Raw genomic sequence first — 13490 nt, forward strand, 5'->3', positions numbered from 1 at the left:
TTAGAACTGGCCACAGAGACTGTGGTCCAGATCAGGCTCTGATGAACAGCAAGATCAGAGATAGATATTGTATCAGCGTAGATACCATTTAATATCTACCCCTGTTTTATGACTCCAGCATGATCCAAACCAGGGGTAGGATCATTTTCTATTTTCTATTCCTCTGAAGGGCACACATCCATTGCACAGGATACTAACACAGCTTATACATTTCTGTGATCAGGAGAGAAATGTTTATTATATCATGCAGGACCCTTAAATAGGTACTTTACATTGAGTGACAGTTTCATACAACAATCTTAAGAGTTGGATACAGTTTAAAAATTACAATTTGTGTTTTATAAAAAGAAACAAAAATGTATTCATTGTTACACACCATGTAAGAGAAGATATTTAAAATCAAACACTCTGAACATAAATTTTTTACTCTGGGTACATATATAACATTTGGGTTTTTTTTCTCAACTGTCTGATGACACTGCTGTATGCTGTGCAACAAACAGGCATGCACTCAAATACTCCTTAGTTTTTGGTGGGTGGGGCGATTATGGATTATCCTAAGTTCATGCGTGGTTTTAGACAGGTTTTGCCATACCTCTCAAAATCAGTGATAAAGGAAAATATGGAGAAATATCAGGGCAGAGATGTTACACCAATATTACTTTGTCTTTAAGAGGGATTCAATGTCTGTCACTGAGAATACAGAAAAGGGTAACTGGGTAAATAAGATTCTCTTCTAACTTAATCCAGAAAGAGTTGCAAATCCCAAGAACGGGTAAATGTTCTAAAGAAGAGAGACAACAAGGAAGAGAAGGTTTAAATGTAGAAATCAGCTCAGGTGCAGGAGATGAGCCTCAGGACAAGGTTTGCTACACAGAAGTAGGTGAGGGAAGGAGAATGTTCAGGAGCTCGGTGGGCACAGAGTCATGGGAGCTGGGCAGTTCCAAGGATTGAAATAGGGATAAACAGACTGAGAAAAGTGACATTTAGAGAACTTGTAGATGAGTGACCCATGGTTTGTGACATTAAAAAATGAGACAGTGCTTGCTTCATAGTCTAGGAAAACCCCTACACGGCGGGGGGGAACAGCCATGGAAAGAGTCAAGACCTTGGGATCAGAGGTGGAAGAGTCCTCAAAGGCATTGTACTCAGATTCATTCTGTAACCTTACAACCCAGTAGCCATTTTCAGGTCTGAATCTGGAATAAGCATTTGGATAATTTGTGCCTCGTCTAACACCAAACTTTTTATTACAGGAACGTTTTCTACAGTATACCCCCAGGATCCAGGCAGTCTTCTTGGACACATCTATTTCCCAGTAGTGTTTTCCTGATGAGAAATATTGGGAGCCTAACACACCATAATTATAATACTTTATAGGCCAAATTGGCACAGATGCCAACTGTCTGTGATCCTCTGAAAGGTTGAGATTCAAATTTAAGTTGAATGGGTTAAATGTCATGTCCACTGCAGAGAAAAAGAAAAAGATGATTAGCTACAGATACAGGTGTTGGTTTATCTGGTGACTTGGAGAGGGAACTTGGAAGCTGACTAGGAAGAACTTGTATTGATGATTGGACAAGTGGGATAAAGCTCTGGAGTAATCCTAATATATAAAAACCTTGGGTCGTAACGACCAGTAATGACCGAGGCTCCACCAACTGGAAGTCAGTCCTGCAGTCTGCTGCAGGCATGGTGCCCCAGTACTGACTGCTGAGGGGGCTGTGAATCAGGGACAGAGAGAGGCCTGAAGAAAGAAGCAGGGACTGATCCATTGCCTATGTGGCAGCTTATGATCAGCACTTGCCTCTCTTTCTCTCCTAGTCTGGCCAGCATCCGTGCCTCCATTTTTCTCCAGGCCTCCACCAGGGCTGCTGATCAGCCCCGCCTTTCTGATCAGGCCCCATTGATAGGCTCAGAGACGCTGACTGGCATAGAAACTGACCAATCAGAACCAAATCTGAATGAAGTCTGAGGAACCAATGGCTGCCTAGGAGGTGGGGTTTTTGACACCGACTGGCATAAAAACTGACCAATCAGAACCAAATTGGCCAGCAGAGGAGGGCAGTTGGGGGCAAGATCAGGCCTGCAGAGGAGGGCAGTTGGGGGCAAGATCAGGCTGGCCAGGTAGGGCCGTTGGGATGAGATCAGGCTGGCAGGGGAGGGCAGTTGGGGGCGAGATCAGGCAGGCAGAGGGAGTTAAAGGTGATCAGGCAGGCAGGCAGGTGAGTGGTTAGGAGCCAGTGGTCCCAGATTGTGAGAGTGATTGAGCCTAAACTGGCAGTCGGACATCCCCCAAGGGATACCTCATTGGAAAGGGTGCAGGCTGGGCTGAGGGAACCCCCCCTTTGTGCACAAATTTTGTGCATCAGGCCACTAGTGTATTATACATACATATTGGGAAGTGAGGGAGACACCTAGGGCTAAGATCATCAGATCTCATTGAAACCACAAACTTCTGAAAGGGGATCAGAACACAGTGATTTGAAGACCTAGTAACTTCTTACCCCAGTAGCGCTGGACATGTGTTAGCTCTGAAAAAATAAAAGATTTAATAATGTTTATTAGAAGCAAATGATTAAACACTGATAGCTTGTCTCTAGAGTAGGGGAAGGGGAGAAGACTGTGAGGCTAAGAGAATGAACCAGAATCTAGCCATTCTCCCTTAACCACATCTCCATCAGCAACATCCCTTCTCTGAACACCCTCCTTTCTATCCTCATGTGAGACTATACCAGCCCCCGACCCACACCCCAGTTTAGTCCCTGACACCATAAACATCCTACATCCACATTCCTGCCCTGGCTCTTCTCACCTTTAAACATGTGCAGCACTCCACTCAGATCTGGAGCATGGAATCCATGCTTCAGTTTTTTGGAAATAGTTTTTGGCTTCTTCAATGTCCACACCTCGCTCCTAGGGATAACAACAACAAAAAAATGTTGATCCTACATCTTATACCTTTTTGTCCTTCTAATACCACTTTCTTCCTCTCCTTTCATGCCATTAATGCAGTTGAACCTGCTTCTCTGAGAAGCCTGAGGAGGGGAGAAGGAAGTCTCCTACTTCTAGAGCCAGAAAAAATGTGCTCATGTCTACTTTCCCAGTTACCCTCTGTTTGACCTTGGGAAGGTCTTCACCTTAAAGCAGTGGTTCTCAACCTTCTGGCTCTTTAAATACAGTTCCTCATGTTGTGACCCAACCATAAAATTATTTTTGTTGCTACTTCATAACTGTAATGTTGTTACTGTTATGAATTGTAATGTAAATATCTGATGTGCAGGATGGTCTTAGGCGACCCCTGTGAAAGGGTCGTTCGACCGCCAAAGAGGTCGCAATCCACAGGTTGAGAACTGCTGCCTTAAAGTAAGAGTTTCTTCTTCTAAAAAATATAATACATAATTATTTGCCCTTGATACCTCATGGAAAGAATAGGAATTAGATGAAATAATGTATAAGAAAAACCTTTGCTACCTCTAAAATGGTATATAATATTTGTCATTTTCCACATCATAATGAGTCTCTCATAAAAAGGCCCCAGATGTGGGTTCCAGGCAGATCAGGGGTGAGGCTGCAGATCCTGACTGGGATACAGGTCTCCTTTTGGAAAGCCTTTGAGCCTGTGCCCTAGTCTAAAGCCTGAACTCCAGTGGTGTGGCCCACAAATAACATTGAGATTTCAGGTATTCTGGGAAAAGTTAAAAACACTTGGCAAAGGAAAAGTTGTCTACTGGGCAAAAATGGTTAGACTCTCATGTGTTTGTAAAGAACTTGAAGCTGCCAGACGAACTGGCGTCTTCAGACACAAAGGCTACACTTTCCTATTTAAGCTTTTAAAGTGTGTGGATAAGAGACATTAATTATTGGCACAAAGGTCAAAGCCACAAACCACAAGGCTAAGGTCTGTTTTTGGAATTCGAAAGAGAACCTTGTAGAATGGCCTGGTCTCCTCTATTCCTGTTAAGCAAAGTAAATATAAAGGTGCTGCCCCATAACCTATTTTAGAGCTCGATAAGGCCCTGCATATGATAAAGACAAGCATCTATGAAATATAAGAATCAGAGCAAGGAGAGAGAGTTGAATGTAGTAATAAGAGTCTGATAGTGAAGTCCCTTGTCCCTATTATCCTTACTGGCTCTAATTGTGAATTTCAACCATTTAATTCACTACCATAGAATCTGGTTCATTCTCAATAAATATGGGACACTTAAATCCTCAGTAATTTAAAATAATACTACATCTAACTTTTCTTGCTTTGGAAGAGTTTTCATTCTGGTTGATGACCAAATAACTCTCATGACCACAAACCTTTCTTCATAAATGCACCACTCCTGGTCACCCATACGCACCATTTCATGATTCCACTCGTATCCTAGGGAGAAGAAAAAAAAGATGAATCAAGGAGTATAAATATTAGAGCAAGATTAATGAAAGAAAGGATAGAAAAATAAAGTTATTTGAAAATATTAACAAAATTGACAAACCTTTAGTTAGACATTCCAAGAATAAAAAGAGAGAGGAGGAAAATTACTAAAATAAGGAATTAAAAAGGAGACATTACTATTGACTTTATAGAAATTAAATATTATAAAAGTTAGGGACTATTGTATGCCAATAAATTAGATAACCTAGATTAAATGTACAAGTTCTTAGAAGCACAGAAGGTACCAATACTGACTCAGGGAGAATCAGAAAATCTGAATAGACCTGAAACATGTAGAGATTGGATTGAAAAATCTGAATAGACATAAAACACGTAGAAATTAGAGTGGATTTCCAGCAAAGAAAAATCCAATCCCAGATGGCCTTACTGGGGAATTCTACTAAAAGTTTAAATTAGAAATATTACAAATAATTCATAAATTGTTCTAAAAAAATAGAAGAGGAGGGACACTTCCCAACTCACTCTATGAGGCCAGTACTATTCTGATGCTAAAATCAGACAAAGACATCACATGAAAGGTAAACTATAGGCCAATATCCTTTATGAATATAGAAACAAACTGTTAAACAAAATAGTAGAAGATTGAATCCAGAAAAATAGAAAAGTTTATATATCATGGTCAAGTTTTTTTAATTTTATTCCAGAGATGCAAAATTGGTTGAATATAAAAGCAATCAATATGAAACATCATATTAATGAAACAAAAGATAAAAAACACATAGCCATTTCAAAAGACAGAAAAAAAAATCGTTTGCCAAAATCCAAGGCCTTTCATGATAAAAACAAAACAGTAATAACAATAAACTAGGAATAGAAGGGCACTTCCTCAGCCTGATAAAGGCACCTAAGACAAACCCACAGCGAGCAAACATCATACTGAATGACGAAAATGAAAAACTGAGTACTTCCCCCCCTGAGATCAGGAGCAAGATGGGATGTCTGCTGTCACTACTTGTGTTAACATGGTACTAAAGATTCCAATCGAGTCTATTAGACAAGGAAAGAAAGTAAAAAGCATCTATATTGGAAAGGAAGTAAAATTCTCTTTATTAGCAAAATGCATGATGTTATGTACAGAATACCTCTTCCAGATTTTTAAATTTTAACTCACGCAGAGGTGCTGTTGATTCCAAACTTTACATATCTAATCATTGTCTATTGTGTCTCCTCATGTATCCAGAAGAATACATTCCACAACAAAGAAGAAACAGCAGCAACTCAGAATATCTAAAACAGAATCTCTATTCACCAATCCCCATTGTTTTCTTTCTTATGCTCTCTTGTCAAAATGGTAACAATACACATTTAGTCCCTTTCACAAACACTGAAACATCTTACCAATCCGTCATTTCCATATCCTTAACTTATTTTGGTGGTCTGCATTTCCACATCATTACCACTATGGATTGATTTGTTTTTGAACAATATGTATCAATATATAGGGTGTCCCCAAAATGTATACATACTTTGAATAATTATTAATTATTCAATGGGTTAAATCTGAAAAGAAAGAAACATCAATTGAGCTATCAGAAAAAAAGTGTGTATACATTTTTTGGGGACTTCCTGTATTTGGCCTTACTCTTAATGCCACCGGCCAGGTTTACAACCAAAGGAATGTTTTGTTCTCTGTATTAGCAGAGAGTTAAAAAAAAAAAATGTGTCCAGAGAGATGTTACTTTAGTCACAGATGGATCTGACAGATCAAATCCTGGCCTTTTTTGTTTCACGATTCTCTTTTTTTCCCTATCTGTTGACTTTATTCTCAGGTGCTCTACAAGGTCAAAGGAACCTTTTAATGTCAACACCAGGATTAGAGCCCACGGGCACAGATGGGAAGGCAATTTAGACTGTGTTTTAAGAATCTCAGATTGGGTCACCCTTTTTACCTGCAGCAGCTCCATGGCTGACCATTCACTGCGACGCTCCAGATCTGAGATGAGCTCTTTCAGCAACTGGCTCTGCTGAACCAGTTCATTCTCAGCCTCAGCTAAGTCCTGCAGGGTCTTCGTCTCCTCTTCCTCCAATTTCTGCAGTTCTCTTTGCTCTTCAAAGTCCAGGATGCTTCTAAGCTGTTTAAATTCTGTTTGTATCCTTTGTTTCTCAGCCTGTATCTGATTCTGCAAGGGGAAACAAGAGAGAGAAGTAATGAGTCTCTCAGATTGAGAGCCTCCTGTGAAAGGGATTAGGAGACAGAAAAAAAAATTTTTTTCAGGTAATTCTAACCAGAAAAGGAGTAGAAACAGGGTAGCAATTTTGGGGAAAGCTGTTTTTCCTTTTCAGTACAAACCAAAAAGGCCTCAGGCTCTCTTATCTAGGGCAACCCTGGAACAAATGTGAAACTGGAGTGAGGTTTAGGTTATAGACAGTTGTCCTGGACATTCATGCCTTCCCACACTCTCACATTTGAACCTTGAATCTTGTCTTCCTTCCACTGGAAGTGTCAGGGCCTCACTGGAAAACAGGAATGGAAGACAGAATTCTTCAGTCTTCCTCACCATTAAGACTGTTTTTGCTCTCAATTCCAAATATCTGTGTGTAGAATTTGTAATTGTAATATATTTACTTGTAACATCTACTCTCCTGCCCTCATCCCCAACAGAGACAGGACAAGGAAGAGAACTAATCAAATGGCTTCTGGACTCATTCAATGTCAGGGAATGAAGAGAAAAGGGGCTTCCTTGTGATTGGCGTGGAAGTTCCTGCCAAGATTCCTAAGTCAGAAATTCCCCAGGAAGAGTTTCTTCCTACCTTCCAGGAAGTTCTCTCTTCTCTGATGTCAGTGCCCAACTTCTCAGCTTCCTGATGCTCCTTCCTCAGCCTGTCCAGAGCGGCCTGGAGCTTTTCCTGTGAGAGAGAGGAATCATACCAGAGTCAAGCCATGGCTTTTCTTAGCACCTAGAAAGAGAATAAATGAGGAATAAATAAGGCTGATCTCAGAAGAGACTGGGTTACTGATTAGAATCTGGTGATTATAATCTATGACCTGGGAGAAAATCTGAGGAGGTGAATGTTTTCTTTATTCCTGGGGGATGAAAATCACTACCCCCTCACCAAGAGTAGCCCGATTTTCTTTCTTTTTAGAGTAAATACTGATTCTGTTATGGCCAAGGAAAGTCCTATCCTCTTACTAAAACTCTTTCCACATCCCATTCCCAATGTTCAACAGCAACCATCCTGCTGGGAGGAGCAATAAGAGCTAAACTTGTGAAAGAAATTCTCCATCCACATGATGAAGGAGAAAAGAGGAAAACCTTTCACTCTCGGCCAAAGCCTGTACTTAGGCTCATCCTTTATGTAAATGGAAGGAATACACAGTGATGTCCCTCAGGCTTGGGAAGCCAAGACCTTGTAGAATATCTGTTTCTCTCAATCCAATCTCTACATGTTTCAGGTATATATAAAGGTGCTGCCCCATCTGTTTCGCTTCTTTCATCCCACTTTACCCTAAGTTTGGTGGTAACTGATGACTTGTGGGCATTTAGCTACAAAATGCAATTATTTAGCAAATAGGATTTACTTAGCCTGGAATCTAATCGGCCTAGGGTAGGACCCTCCCAATGTCAGGCTCCCACCCCAGCCCTTCCAAACAGGCAGAGTCTTATGGCGGCGGGAACCTCCTTCTTCCCACCTCAGCTGCTCCTTCACCTCCTTCCCTCCCCGGAGGTTGCCCTCTGGCATTATTGTCCACCTGGAAGGAGGGAAGCCACGGCCAGTTTCCCAGCCGAGAGTGGTAGCAGGAAAATTTGCTGCCTCCACTGGAAATCCATATTAAGCAGATGGGCCAGTGAGGGCACCATATGTTGGGGCCACAGCCGGTAGGTCCTGCATGTCTCATCATTTAGCTAATCAAGTAAAGATTCTGTAAGGGCCAAACCCATGACCTCTGCAATGGCCTAGAGGCCCGATGGGGAGCCAGACCCAAAGTGGGGAGCCAATGGGCTAGAGGCCCAGTGCACAGATTCGTGCACCAGTGGGGTCCCTCGGCCTAGCCTGCAGGGATCAGGCCGAAACAGGCTCTCCAACATCCCCTGAGGGGTCCCAAATTGTGAGAGGGCAGTTCTCAGGTGACGTACCCCTGAATTGGGTTCCCTCCTCTCTGGTTCCAGGTGTGTCACTCGAGAACTGCAGCTGCCAAGTCACCACAGCTCGGCAGCTCTTGTGTTGAGCGTCTGGCTCCTGGTGGTCAGTGCATGTCATAGCTACCAGTTGGATGGTTGAACAGTCAACTGGTCACTTAGGATTTATAGATCCTGGGAGAAAATCTGAGGAGGTGAATGTTTTCTTTATTCCTGGGGGATGAAAGTCACTACCTCCTCACCAAGAGTAACCTGATTTTCTTTCTTTTTAGAGTAAATGTTGATTCTGTTATGGCCAAGGAAAGTCCTATCTTCTTATTAAAACTCTTTCCACATCCCATTCCCAATGTTCAACAGCAACCATCCTGCTGGGAGGAGCAATGAGAGCTAAACTTGTGAAAGAAATTCTCTATCCACATGACGAAGGAGAAAAGAGGAAAACCTTTCACTCTTGGCCAAAGTCTGTACTTAGGCTCATCCTTTATGCAAATGGAAGGAATACACAGTGATGTCCCTCAGGCTTGGGAAGCCAAACATAGGGTAAGAGACACATGGAAGGAAAGTACAGGAGTCAGTACTAAGATGTTGTGGTGTGTAAAGAAGGATGGAAAGGTGAGATTTCCCAGCACGTACTATCTTTCACCTCATCTCCTTCCATCCTGGGCCTTACCTGGCATTCCTTGACTACCTCCTCCATGAGGAATATCTGATGACCACAGTGCTCCCGGGACCACTCACAGAGCTGACAAATAGCCTTCCTATCCTCTTTACAAAAGAGTCGGAGTCTCTCTCCATGGCTCAAACAGAGATCTTTCTTCTGCCCTTCCTCTGGGCTTAACTTGACCTCTTTGACCCTCTCTACTATGTTGGCTAGATGCTGATTAAGCCATAAGTTTCCAAACGAGTATCTGACACCACACACAGGACAGCTGCTTTCCCCTCCTGGGCCGATCTCTGACGCCTTGTTGTCAGTGATGCAGGCTTGGCAGAAGCTGTGGCCACAGTTTAGACTCAGGGGTTCTGTCAAAAGTTCCAGGCAGATGGCACAAGTCACCTTCTCCTTCATGTTCACCAGGAATTTTAAAGCCATGGCAGCTGCTCCCCTGGTTTCTTCCTGAGGGTCTTCCTGTTTAAAGATTCCTAGATGGATGGGCAGATCGAAAGGATATGGTATAAGAATGGCACAAGTAAAAGCTTGGCTGACAGTTAATTTGCATAAGGATATGCTGATTAGCCAATGGGAAGGGTAGTGGTCGTACGCCAATTACCATTTTATTAGTGTAGATGATATCCTTCCTTAAATATCCTACTCCTAAAGTGTAATCCACACATAGACCAGGCACTTTGTCTGGGAACACAATGCTTGATAAATATACAAAGAACCTCATTTCTCTACAGGCGATTAGACTTTTATTTTTTTTAAATCAGTGTTTTATCTTTTCTTTCCTTTCATTAGCAGTTCACCGATAGGTGAGCTTTGGGACCACAGAAATGGTTTCCAGTCTGTCCCACACAAAGCCCTCTCTTATTTACTTCCCAGCAACATTGATAGAAACAGCAAGGACCACTGTAGGGAAGTAATCTTATTACTAACAATTATTAACCAGTTACAATTACACATCACTTTGACTTATTTATTCCTCATGTAAAAATCTATAAAAAATAAGAATACCTTTTTTCTTATCTGTACATGAAATCAATTGAATTACAGAGATTATTCAATTTAGTAAGTGAATTGGAGTGAATATAATGTCCTTGGGGTCCTCTTTCAAGGTCTGGTAGGTATGATAAACACTACCATACAGAATTGCACGTTTTGGGGAAATTTAATAGGAGATCATCAAAAAATCGCCTTTGAATAAGTAAGGATTAGGCCAGGGGTGGGCAAACTTTTTGACTTGTGGGCCACAATGGGTTCTTAAACTGGACCGGAGGACTGGAACAAAAGCATGGATGGAGTGTTTGTGTGAACTAATACAAATTCAAAGTAAACATCATTACATAAAAGGGTACGGTCTTTTTTTTTTTTAGTTTTATTCATTTCAAACGGGCCGAATCCGGCTCGCGGGCCGTAGTTTGCCCACGGCTGGATTAGGCTGAAAGATAAAAGATGATAAGGGAATATGGAATGGTAAAGAGGAAAAATATTTTAGGGAGAAGAATGCCCTATTGATGAAGGACACAGCATCTTCTACTAATTTTAGAACACCACTGTGGCTGGTGTGCAGAGAGCTGCTAGGCCTTTTGCAATACAGGAACCTAAATGGTCTAGAAATGTGACACTTCCTAAATGATATAAAAGTGACAGTCTCCTGTTTACAAAAGACCTGTCATAGGGGGTATAAAGTACTTGCTAGATCTCTGTACAAACCCTCATTAGAGCTCACCTGAGGCAGTCATGCCAACGTGCTGTGTCTCCTATCTTATAGGCCTTTGCTAAACTACATAAACCTGGCTGGTTATGTCCTGTTGTCACATGAGTAGGAATGACAAACCAAACCTGAAAGTATAGCTGGTGGTCAATCAGAAGACATGCCACAGAGCAGTAGTATGGTGACACTGACTCTTACAGCCTGGACTAAATATGGACAAGGGGCTGTAAGGTGAGGGGAGAAGACCTCAGTGGCTATGAATGTCTTCTAATGGACTGAAATTGTGTCCCTCACACAAATATGTTTGCCTGTGTGAATGTAGCCTTATTTTGCATTGAGGTTTTTGCAGATGTAATCAAGTTAAGATGAGGTCATACTGGAAGAGGGTAGGCTCTAAATCCAATGACCAGAGTTAATATAAGAAGACGAAAGGGTCACAGACACATAAGAAAGAAGGCCATGTAACAATGGTGGCAGAAGTTGGAGTAATATAGAATCAAGGCAGGGACTGTTGAGATGGCTGGAAACCACCAGAAACTAAGAGAGAGACAGGGGACAGATTCTCCTCAGAGGCTCCTGGAGAATTCAACTCTACCACTACTTTGACTTTGGACTTCTGTTGTCCTGAACTGTGAAAGAATAAATCCCTGTTGTTTTAACCCATCCAATTAGTGGTAATTTGTTACAGCAGCATTAGGTTATTAATATAGTTGAAGGATTTGATAGTGAAAGATCTGAGGTATGTAACAAACTATAAATCTTCCCCTTCTCCTTGCTCTAAAAAGAAAGGATGGGGATATAATGAAAACTGTATAGAGATACCTGTAGGCCTAGGAATCTACCCACGTCTCTAATGATTCATGAGGTGAACCTGATGAGGAATAAGACTTCCATGAACGGGGGTTGATAGGAGCAATCCAGCCAAAGGTACAGATACTAAAAATTGTCTAAAGTCCATATACTATTAGCCCCTTTCTGTGGTGGCAATTGATTAGATCAAGCTCTGGTGACTAACAAAAACAGGAGTTTACATAAAATGATAATTTCTACCCGTGCTTACAATGGAAGATCTGAGCCAACCACAGGTGTGCACTTCTCTATTATCTTTTATTCTGTTCAATATCCAACCGATGCTGAAAAATACCAAGAACCTACGGAGGAGAGAGGAACAGAGCATGCTTTCTCCCACGGGGTTGTGGACCTCACATCAGAGTGGGACTACAAGGCGTTGATGTCAAAACACCTGCCATCATAATGATCACAGAAAGAGAAAGGTACAGAGAAGGCAGAGCCCCACACATGGGCGGGCAGTGACTCCACCCATGTTTAAGGGTGACCCAAGAGCTGAGCAACAGTCAGGGAGTTAGAGAAAGGAACACAAGTTGCATCTGCTTGATGGAACTGTCAGGTCAGCTGGTTACCCTAAGTGTCAGACATCTGTATCCCACAATTGAGTATTCTCTTCACACCTGGACTTATAATAAGGCAAAATCTATGCCTCTCTGCAGGTTAGATAATAAAATGAAAGTGTCTCCTTGGAAGTGAAGTGCAGAAAGGATTTCCTTTGAAGTTTTCAGACAATATCCTAGATACTTCCCTTGGTGTCCTGGGTCATGAGCTGGCAATGAAGAAAGTAGGACCTGTTTTTGGCATCCAGAGAGCTGGTGAATTCAGAAACACTGCAACTGCCCCCTCCCCATTTATCTAGGGTAGGAGTCTCTAATTCAGCCACCCCTTAGAGTCCAAGGCTAAATCTCCTCCACATTAATGACCCTTCTCCCCAAGAGCTCTAGCAAAGTTTTCAGCATGTCACTACAAATCCTTCACCCTAATTCAACGTTTTAAAACATTACCCCATAATCATAGTCATTCTAGTGGTATCACTCGATATCTAGTGGCATCTAGTAGCTGCTTTGACATCAGCTCCTTCTTTTTTTATTTAAATCCTCACCTGAGGATTTGTTCATTGATTGAGAGAAAGAAGGAGAGAGAGGGAGAGAGAGAGAGGGAGAGAGAGAGAGAGAGAGAGAGAGAGAGAGATCAGTTGCTTCCTGTATGCACCCCAAGTGGGCATCGAACCTGCAACTCAGGTATGTGTCCTGACTGGGAATAGAACCCTCGATCTTTTGTTGTACAGCACAACGCTCCAACCAACTGAGCCACACCAGCCAGGGATAGTCACCTTCTTGTATATCACATCAAATATTTATAATTTGTTATGATCTTTCCCCAACTAGAATGTAAGCTCTTATATGTATTTAACATATTTTACATGTTGAATGGATATTCATTGCACTTTTTCACAGCAGCAGCCTGCTTTCATTCATATGAATTGAATTTAAAAAATAAATAAGTACATCTATTTTATCTCATGTGTTAGGCCTTGTTCTTAACCCTGGGAGACAATATCTGGGCAGAAATGGACCCTCTCCAGGGTAAGCATAGATTCCCAGGAAGGCAGTAACAGTGACTTCTGAAAAGTGAGAGTATAGGATAGAATCGGCATGTGTCAGAAAATATGTGACATGTCAATGGTGTGCAAATTATTCCCTAATGACCTTAGGATGACACATAATCGGTGTCGGAGCAAACTTT

General features: G+C 41.8%; 1 protein-coding gene across 1 annotated transcript in view; it reads right to left on the reverse strand.

Moving 5' to 3' along the window:
* Positions 1 to 569: 569 nt before the first annotated feature.
* LOC102244187 (tripartite motif-containing protein 34) overlaps positions 570 to 13490 on the reverse strand; it is a 14176-nt gene continuing 1255 nt past the window's right edge. Inside the window, exons 2-8 of the mRNA XM_005860818.2 lie at positions 9194 to 9663; positions 7196 to 7291; positions 6334 to 6564; positions 4350 to 4372; positions 2816 to 2916; positions 2508 to 2534; positions 570 to 1467 (exon numbers count right to left, since the gene is read on the reverse strand). Coding sequence (XP_005860880.1) covers positions 902 to 1467; positions 2508 to 2534; positions 2816 to 2916; positions 4350 to 4372; positions 6334 to 6564; positions 7196 to 7291; positions 9194 to 9663 — 1514 coding nt within the window. The 3' untranslated portion in view covers positions 570 to 901. The remainder of the gene's footprint in view (positions 1468 to 2507; positions 2535 to 2815; positions 2917 to 4349; positions 4373 to 6333; positions 6565 to 7195; positions 7292 to 9193; positions 9664 to 13490) is intronic.

This window comes from Myotis brandtii, unplaced genomic scaffold (assembly GCF_000412655.1).
Source record: "Myotis brandtii unplaced genomic scaffold, ASM41265v1 scaffold1405, whole genome shotgun sequence".
Lineage (NCBI taxonomy): Eukaryota > Metazoa > Chordata > Mammalia > Chiroptera > Vespertilionidae > Myotis > Myotis brandtii.